At 41.5% G+C, this 9,171-nt stretch overlaps 2 protein-coding genes across 2 annotated transcripts; both read right to left on the bottom strand.

Annotated features, from left to right (window-relative positions):
* Positions 1–2,938: 2,938 nt before the first annotated feature.
* On the bottom strand, positions 2,939–3,811 carry LOC110135418 (F-box only protein 27-like). Its single transcript, XM_020890446.1, has one exon. It carries the CDS (start codon positions 3,809–3,811, stop codon positions 2,939–2,941), a length of 873 nt encoding a protein of 290 aa, XP_020746105.1.
* A 1,706-nt stretch (positions 3,812–5,517) lies between these two features.
* On the bottom strand, positions 5,518–6,459 carry LOC110135182 (putative olfactory receptor 1F12P). The gene has a single exon (XM_020890106.2). The coding sequence runs from the start codon at positions 6,457–6,459 to the stop codon at positions 5,518–5,520; it is 942 nt and encodes a 313-aa protein (XP_020745765.2).
* Between the last annotated feature and the right edge of the window lie 2,712 nt (positions 6,460–9,171).

Consider the following 9,171-nt stretch of genomic DNA (forward strand, 5'->3'; position numbering starts at 1 on the left):
TTTCATTACTATATAATATTCCACTTGTGAGGATAGCATTGTGTTCATGTTTTCTCCTAAAAATGGGTTGATACACCATTATCTCTTCTGATTACTGCAGTAACCTCTTAAGTGAACTCTGCGTGTACCTATCTCATCCATAGTCCATTTTCAGCAGAGCAGCCAGGGTAATATATATATATATAAAAATCAGAATATCATTTCTCCATCACATGGACCTTCTACTATCATCTCTTGTTTAGTTAGTTATTAAACATTTTTAAACTGAGATATAGTTGATTTACAATATGTTTCAGGTGTACACATATTTCACAATTTTTAAAGGTTATACTCCATTTATAATTATTATAAAATACTCTGTTGTTATAAGTATATTCCCTATTCTATACAATATCTCCTTATAGCTTATTTACTTATAGTAGTCTCTACCTGTTAGTTCCCTACCCCTAACTTGCTCCTCTCCCTCCCTTTTCCCCACTGGTAGTCACTAGTTTGTTCTCTATATCTATGAGTCTGTTTCTTTTTGTTATACTAACAAGTTTGTTTTATTTTTTAGATTTTACATCTGTGATATATGCAGATGTATATTTTACATATGTGATATATATTATCTTTCTCTGTCTGACTTATTTTGCTAGTATAGTTCTCTTCAAGTCCATCCACCTTGCTGCAAATGATAAAAAAATTTCATTCTTTTTTATGGTTGAGTAGTATTCCATTGTATTTATATAGTCTTTATATATTTATCTATTGATGGGCACTTAGGTTGTTTCCACATCTTGGCAATTATAAATAATGCTGCTATGAATATTGAGGTGCATGTATCTTTTCTAATTAGTGTTTTTTTGATTTGTTTATATATAAATCCAGGAGTGGAATTACTGGGTCATATGGCAATTTTTAGATTTTTGAGATGCCTCCATACTTTCCCACAGTTCCACCAACACTGTACAAGGGTTTTGTTTTCTCCACACCCTCATGGTTTTTGTGCCAATACCACACTCTTCTGAAAAAATTTCTGCAACTTTTCAGTTTTTCTGAAATCTGAGAGGGTTATGCCTCCAGCTTTGTTCTTTTTCTCAGCATTGCTGGCACTTCTGGGTCTTTTATGGCTCCGTATACATTTTAGGATTATTTGTTCTGTTTATATGAAAAATGTCATGGGTAATTTGATAGAGATCACATTAAATCTGTATATTGCTTTGGGTAGTGTGACCATTTTAATAATATTAATTCTTCCAATCCAAGAGCATAAGATATGTTTCCATTTCTTTCAGTTTCCTTTATCAATAGTCTGCTTCGCCAACCCTTCCAGCAATTTTATGAATTCCTGATGAGTTCATAATGAACAGTACTTCTGCATTAAGCTTTCTGTTTAATTAAGAGTAATTAATTTCTTATTTGCAACTAAGATATCTGGTACACACAAAGATCTCTCAAGAGACAGGGAATTGTGAACTGGTTGACTTTTGCTGTTGCTTCTGTCCTTGCACCAGTGTTATTTACATTGATCTTTACATGCTCCAACAAATTTTTCTGATCTCTCTCTCATCATAAAAGAGTAAAAACCACAAAGGTAATTTCTAGAAGGTCGTCTTATCATAAGTAAATACATATTTATAGCAAGATGTCTTTTAAGAAAAACCTGTATCTTTATCTCATCTCTATCTTTTTATCTTTATTTCTGTCTCTCAGTGATCACATCATAAAAAATGAACATTTTTAAAAACCAGCTTTGAGGACATATTTTGGATGGTATGACTTAAAATATGGGACTTATGACCTATGGAACAATGCTTTTTGCAGGGCTTTGGGGAACATTGTGGACACAGAAAATGTTAAATCAGATATGATTTTTAAATCAAAATTCACAAGGGCATATGCTTTCTATTGCTGGCAGGGTCAACTCATATAGGCAACTCTATGCATATCGCAGAGTAAATAACCACAAAAAATTTTAAAATTTAAATTGATAATTAATAGCCTCCCAAGTAATTTTTTGTAGAGCATCATGAAGATATATAGGTATACACATAGACAACAGATTATAAATCCTACTTTTAACACAAAGGAATAAAGACTGATTATAGGAAATGCATATAATATAGCTGTAAAACATGAATAAAACATTGGGGTGAGAAATAATCCATCCCCCATTCTCACTAATCCCAATATGGACCCTTCACTGCATTAAGGTTAATTTATTCAATACATTTGCTCATACACACCATGGTCCTCCTTACCTAAAATTCTTCCTCATGTATTTTTTTTTTTTTTTACTTTAGGCAAATATTGTATTTATTAACTATGATTGGAAGATACATTCCTGATTATCTCCAAATTAAAAAACAATTTCAAAGTAACAAAATAATTCTATCCACCATAGAATCCAGAATAGGGCAGGGCTCTGGGGACCAAATTCATTGTGCACAGGGTGGGCAGAACCCTCTGCCTCTAAACAGAACTAGTTTAACTTTCAGCTCTGAGTCCTGGTCACAGTCTTGAAATCACGAAAGGTTAGGGACTGGAATTACTCAGCCAGAGGGATGGGTTTCTGGTTCAGACATGAGGAGAGGGATTCTTGGAAGTGATCAATGAAGCCTCTGCAGCAGAAACAGAAGACGAGGGCAGAGGGCACGGGGGCCGAACCAGAGGGCCTGGCACTGGGGGGGAGGGTGAGGAGCCCTCTCACCATTTCCTTGTTTTCACCCGTGTGTTTCCACTCCGTAGAACAGGGGCTGCATTCAGTCAGTAACCCTGATGTAAGAACGTTCTCGTAGTTTCTCATAGAATTTAAAGACAGGGCCCAGTAGGTCCCTTGATTGGACCCAGGAGAGATCCCAGGATGCCAGGAGCTACAAGCTCTTGATAATTGAGGTGGTCTGGCCAATGGTCGCAGTTCCTGGAAGGCATGGTCAGGCTCTCTTACAGGGACAGCTTAGGGACGGATCCGTACGATGACACTGGACTGGGGCCTGGAGACTTCACACTGCTCCGGCCACGAGTCATAGCCCTCGACACTGTGGTCAAACAACACAAAGCGGACGCCCTTCTTGATGTTGGTGAACGAATGCATGATCCGAAAGGGGAAGCTGCCTGTCCGCGGCCGGACGGGAAAACGTTTATGGAAGAAATAATGCAAGGTGGCATAGTTGGAATCTAGAAGCTTGACGACTAGCTGATACATCCGGTCACTGCCTTGTTGCTCTGTCCAGCGGCGACAGACAGAAATCCAAATCTTTCCACTATCCAGGAGTTCCCGCCACAGGCCCTCCTTCTCCAGATCCAAAATTTCTCCCTTGTACCAACACCTGTAGGCAGAACTGTAGCTCGTCTCCTCAGAAGTCTTAAGCCTGACCCCCAAGTCTTCCTCTTCTTCCGAGCCATCGCTACCGCTCAGCATCAGACAGTTCCAGAGGTCTTTCTCCATGGGGTTCACGGTGAGCTTGCGCCCTATGGGTCTGAGCTCGCAGAAGCGGCCCAGGATGCGGGGCCCGGGGCCGCCAGCAGGGGGCAGGCAGGTGCGGATGACGGGCCACAGGTCGGGGTGTTTCCAGGACAGGATGCTCAGCCACAGGTCCTTGTCGTCCACCACCTCTCGCCAGCGCCGGCACACCAGGCGGCACTGCCGGAGCAGCGTGCTTGGGGGCAGGTAGCTCAGCATCTCCCGGAGCAGCTCGATGGGCAGATGGTTCGGGCCCGGAACCTCCTGTAGTTCGTGGTGCGGAGCTGGGACACAGGCAGGCAGGCCCCAGGAGGTTGAGGCGCCCATGGTCTCCTCGCCAGGCCCCGCGGCTGCTGCTGCCTGCATCTCAGCCAGTGTTCCTCACCAGTGGGCCTTCACCTTGCCTCTTCCTCATGTATTTTGAATATTTTCATTATTCCTTTGTAAAACTCATTTGCAGTTAAGACCCAGATTAAAGTACTGTCTTTTCACTGAAGCCTTACTTGACCTCTTAGCCTTTACTAATATCTTTGGTTTTCTTACCTCAACTTGTAGTCATGGTTTGAACCTTTCATTACATAGCCCGTTTATTCTCTACTGTTCTTCATGAATGACAATGTAATTACCTATTCCTGTCAACTCTAGGGCAGTCCTAGGGAAAAGATCTTTTGTGTTCTCCCTGTGGTATATTCCTGCATTAATCCTAACCATATGGGATGCCTTAATGATGCATTTGAATGCTGATTGCATATTTATATTGTGATTTTCAGAGACTTTATATATAAATATTTGCCCACATTATTAATATCCTAGGGAACTCAAGGGGAGAAGTCCTAGGATCATGTCATTCCTAGAGTTGTAGCAAAGTGAGGTAGGTGTTAAGTTTAATTAGGTATTTTGTAGTTCAGTTCAGTTCAGTCGCTCAGTTGTGTCCGACTCTTTGCAACCCCATGGATTTCAGCACACCAGGCTTCCCTGTCCATCACCAACTCCTGGATCCTCCTCACACTTGTGTCCATTGCATCGGTGATGCTATCCAACCATTTCATCCTCTGTCGACCCCTTCTCCCGCCTTCAATCTTTCCCAGCATCAGGTTCTTTTCAAATGAGTCAGTTCTTCCCATCAGGTGGCCAAAGTATTGGAGTTTCAGCTTCAGCATCAGTCCTTCCAATGAATATTCAGGACTGATTTCCTCTAGGATTGACAGGTTGGATCTCCTTGCAGTCCGAGGGATCCTCAATAGTCTTCTCCAACACCACAGTTCAAAAGCATCAATTCTTCAGTGCTCAGCTTTCCGTATAGTCCAACTCTCACATCCATACATGACTACTGGAAAAGCCATAGCTTTGATGGACCTATGTTGGTAAAGTAATGTCTCTGCTTTTTAATATGCCGTCTAGGTTGGTCATATCTTTTCTTCCAAGGAGCAAGCATCTTTTAATTTCATGGATGCAGTCACCATCTGCAGTGATTTTGGAGCCCCCCAAAATAGTCTGTCACTGTTTCCACTCTTTCCCCATCTATTTGCTATGTAATGATGGGACCAGATGCCATGATCTTAGTTTTCTGAATGTTGAGTTTTAAGCCAACTTTTCACTCTTCTCTTCCACTTTCATCAAGAGGCTCTTTAGTTTTTCGCTTTCTGCCATAAGGGTGGTGTCATCTGCATATCTGAGGTTATTGATATTTCTCCTGGCAATTTTGATTCCAGCTTGTGCCTCATCCAGCCCCGGGTTTCTCATGATGTACTCTGCATATAAGGTAAATAGGCAGGGTGACAATCTATAGCCTTGATGTACTCCTTTCCTGTTTTGGAACCAGTCTATTGTTCCATGTCCAGTTCTAACTGTTGCTTCCTGACCTGCACACAGATTTCTCAGGATGCAGGTCAGGTGGTCTGGTATTCCCATCTCTTTCAGAATTTTCCACTTGTTGTGATCCACACAGTCAAAGCCTTTGGCATAGTCAATAAGGCAAAAGTAGGTATTTTGTAACAGCTTTTCAATTATGATAAGAATGAAAATAATGATCTCATTAGGATTTACCACCTGTTGAACTCAGCCAGAATGAATCACTGGGAGAAGATTTTGCTCTGGCCTAAAATCTTCTTTAAAGCCCCCTTCAGCTCATTGTTCCTTAGACTGTAAATGAAGGGATTCACCACAGGGACTACGATCATGAAAATTACTGATGCTGCTGAGTCTTTTTCAGTTGAACTGTTAGATGAGGAACTCATATAGACCCCTGTGATTGCTCCATAGAAAAGAATGACCAAGGCGAGGTGAGACCCACAGGTGGAGAAAGCCTTGAATTTTCCTTGGACAGAAGGGATTTTCATCACAGCAGAGATAATGAGGCTGTAGGATGCCAGGATACACACTGAGGGTACCACAAAGATTAGCCCCACCACAGCAAGAACCAAGAACTGATTAAGACTGGTGTCAGAACAGGATAGAGGGAGGAGAGCATTGATATCACAGAAGAAATGGTGGATGACATTGTTAGAGCAGAAATGCAGACGGGTCATCATAAGGGTGTGCAAGAGGGGGTTCAAAAAGGCAATCACCCAAGGTCCACCCACAAGGGAGATGCAGAGGTGCTGGGTCATAATGGTGGAGTAACGCAAAGGGTGACAGATGGCCACATAACGGTCATAGGCCATTACTGTGAGAAGAAAATTGTCCATGTTGGCAAACATCATACAGAAATACATCTGAACCAGGCAGCCAGGATAGGAAATGGACTGAGTCTGTGTTTGGATGTCCAGGAGCATCTTGGGTACTGTAGATGAAGGAAGGCAGAGGTCCACTACAGACAAATTGGCGAGGAAGAAATACATGGGTGTGTGGAGGCGATGGTCTGAGGAAATGGCCAGCAAGATGAGTAAGTTTCCAAAGAGCCCTGCTAAGTAGAGACATAGGAAAAGTGCAAAAAGCAGCTCTTGTTGCTCTGGCCAACTTGAGAAACCCAGGAGGAGAAATTCAGAGATGCTGGTTTGGTTTTCCCTTTCCATCACTTGAATGTATCTGCATGAAGACCAGGGGATGACATTTTTTTGGCTGCAACTTGTGGCATGTGGACTTCCCCAACAGAGATCAAACCTGTGCCTCCTGCAACTGGACCACCAGGAAAGTCCTGGAGGATGAAATATTTTTGACAGAAAAAAAACATTCTCTTCTCACTTTTTACATACTCACCTAGTCTTGTCTCATTTACTAAATATTTTCTCTTTAGGCCATCCTATTTTCTCACTGATCTCCTTTAGGATGGACTGGTTGGATCTCCTTGCAGTCCAAGGGACTCTCGAGAGTCTTCTCCAACACCAAAGTTCAAAAGCATCAATTTTTTTGGCACAAGGAAAGCTGAGCACTGAAAAATTGATGCTTTTGAACTTTGGTGTTGGAGAAGACTTCTTGAGAGGCCCTTGGACTGCAAGGAAATCCAACCAGTCCATCCTAAAGGAGATCAGTCCTGGGTGTTCATTGGAAGGACTGATGCTGAAGCTGAAACTCCAGTACTTTGGCCACCTCATGCGAAGAGTTGACTCATTGGAAAAGACCCTGATGCTGGGAGGGATTGGGGGCAGGAGGAGAAGGGGATGACAGAGGATGAGATGGCTGGATGGCATCACCGACTTGATGGGCATGAGTTTGAGTGAACTCTGGGAGTTGGTGATGGACAGGGAGGCGTGGCGTGCTGCAATTCATGGGGTCACAAAGAGTCAGACACGACTGAGCGACTGAACTGAACTGACTGATTTCCTCTCTGATGCTCTCTACCAAGCCTCAGTGGACCTTGTGTGTTAGTCACAGTCATGTCCAACTCTTTGTGAATTTATGGACTGTGGCCTGCCAGGCTTCTTTGTCCATGGATTTCTACAGGCAAAAATACTGGAGTGGGTTGCCATTCCCTTCTCCAGGGGATCTTCCCAACCCAGGGATTGAACCGTGTCTCTTGAATTGCAGGCAGATTCTTTACCATCTGAGCCACGAGGGAAGTCCAGGGTCAGTGGACCTTAGGCATGATCATCCATTTGTTCAGTTGGTTTACTTACTGGGACCCTTCCTCATCTGAGGTTTCCGAGGATCTCTGTATATCTCCCGGCAGTAGGCAAAGACTCTCTTCCTACTTTCCATGTTGATACCAACTGTTGCACATTCATTTTGTGTGGCTGCCTGTCAGCTGTGTTTTGGAACATATCTGTGAGTCTGACATACTAAAGGACTCCATGCCAAACATGGAGATTTAAATGATGAATATTTTACAGGTTTTTGTTCAACCCCACATGAACCATTAGTTATTGGAAATAAGTCAGACATCTACCACTTAGGATTCATAAGATGTAAACAAACTATTTTATCTTTTCAGTATAAAAAGAAAAAATATAGTAATGTGCTTGAAAAGTGTAAAAAGTTAAACCTCCAAAAATTAGTTTACCTGAACACTGTGAGAAACATAGGAAAATATTTACAAATAATTTTAAAAGTTATATAACACATGTAGTTTTATAATACACTGTGTGTTCTTCTTTAGTAGATAAGGCTAAAGAGGAACACGTGGAAAAAGTTATGCCCAAATCTGGCTGATTTAAAAGACTCCCTTTTAATGGTTTTGTAATATTTTAACTGTAACTGCAAAAAAAAGGCTTCATGTTTATAAAGTGTTGTTAATACTTGTGCTCCTGCATTTCTTGGAGTTGTAGAAAACACGAAATAATAGAAGGCAAAGCTCCTAATGCAAGAAACTTGAAATCAGGTTGTAGATGGAAAATACCGTCATTAAATAATTAAGAAAATTAAATAATTTTCATAGAAAATAATTCAGAGGACAAATGTCCACATATACATGTGAATAATTTCAGAAAAATGAAGGACTCTCTAAGAGACAGAAAAAATCCTGGAGAGTGTGGGCTCTGAGGTCCGACACAGTGAAACGAGACCCCAGGTCACTTAACCTCTCCAAATCTTAATTTTCTTGTATATAATAATGGCACCTACCTTAAAGGTTGTGAAAATGAAATGAGTTGGTGTACGCAAAGGTTTTAGCAAATGTGATTACTCAATAAATGCAAACTATTGTTGACAAAGCCAAACTAGGGGTAAAGCAGGTTTCTTTCTTGTCTTCACAATGGCTGTTTTAAATCTTTTTTCTCAAACTTTTTACTCTAGCAGTCCCTTCACATCAATTACTTCACTTACTGTAGTTTCACAGAAAATAAAAGCCACTGCTAGATGGATGTGCCTGACTTCTTGACATGATGCAGAAAACTTGTCTGCATCCATTTATCCTTCCTTTCCCCCTTCCCTCCTTTTACAAAAAAGCCTTATCTTTCTTTCCTGAAAAGACTGACACCTCCACATATGTTCCCTCCTTTCCCACTTCTCTTAAAACTCCCTTCTCTTTTCTATAACTTGAATGTTCTCCTGCTCTGTTGGACTCATACTTTCAGCTTCAGTCTCTTCCATCTTCAACATCCCTTTCCAGATCCATGACTACTTCTGGCTTCTTCCCTGACACAACCCCTCACAGAACCGACTTCCTCACATCCTACTTATTTCCCATCTCATGTCATTCTATCTATTGCCCCAGGAATTCCAATGAATTGCTCTGCCAAGTCTTCTTGAAAAAATTCAGCGGACACTTCTCAGTCCTTGTGCTTTTAGACCTCTTAGAATTCTCTCCTAGGGAAATTCTATTCCTCTTTGGATTTATTTTCAGATTTCCT

The sequence above is a fragment of the Odocoileus virginianus genome, chromosome 27 (assembly GCF_023699985.2).
Source record: "Odocoileus virginianus isolate 20LAN1187 ecotype Illinois chromosome 27, Ovbor_1.2, whole genome shotgun sequence".
Taxonomy (NCBI): domain Eukaryota; kingdom Metazoa; phylum Chordata; class Mammalia; order Artiodactyla; family Cervidae; genus Odocoileus; species Odocoileus virginianus.

Coding starts and splice junctions, on each gene's coding strand:
- LOC110135418 (XM_020890446.1), bottom strand. CDS start 3,811: ATGCAGGCAGCAGCAGCCGCGGGGCCTGGCGAGGAGACCATGGGCGCC.
- LOC110135182 (XM_020890106.2), bottom strand. CDS start 6,459: ATGGAAAGGGAAAACCAAACCAGCATCTCTGAATTTCTCCTCCTGGGT.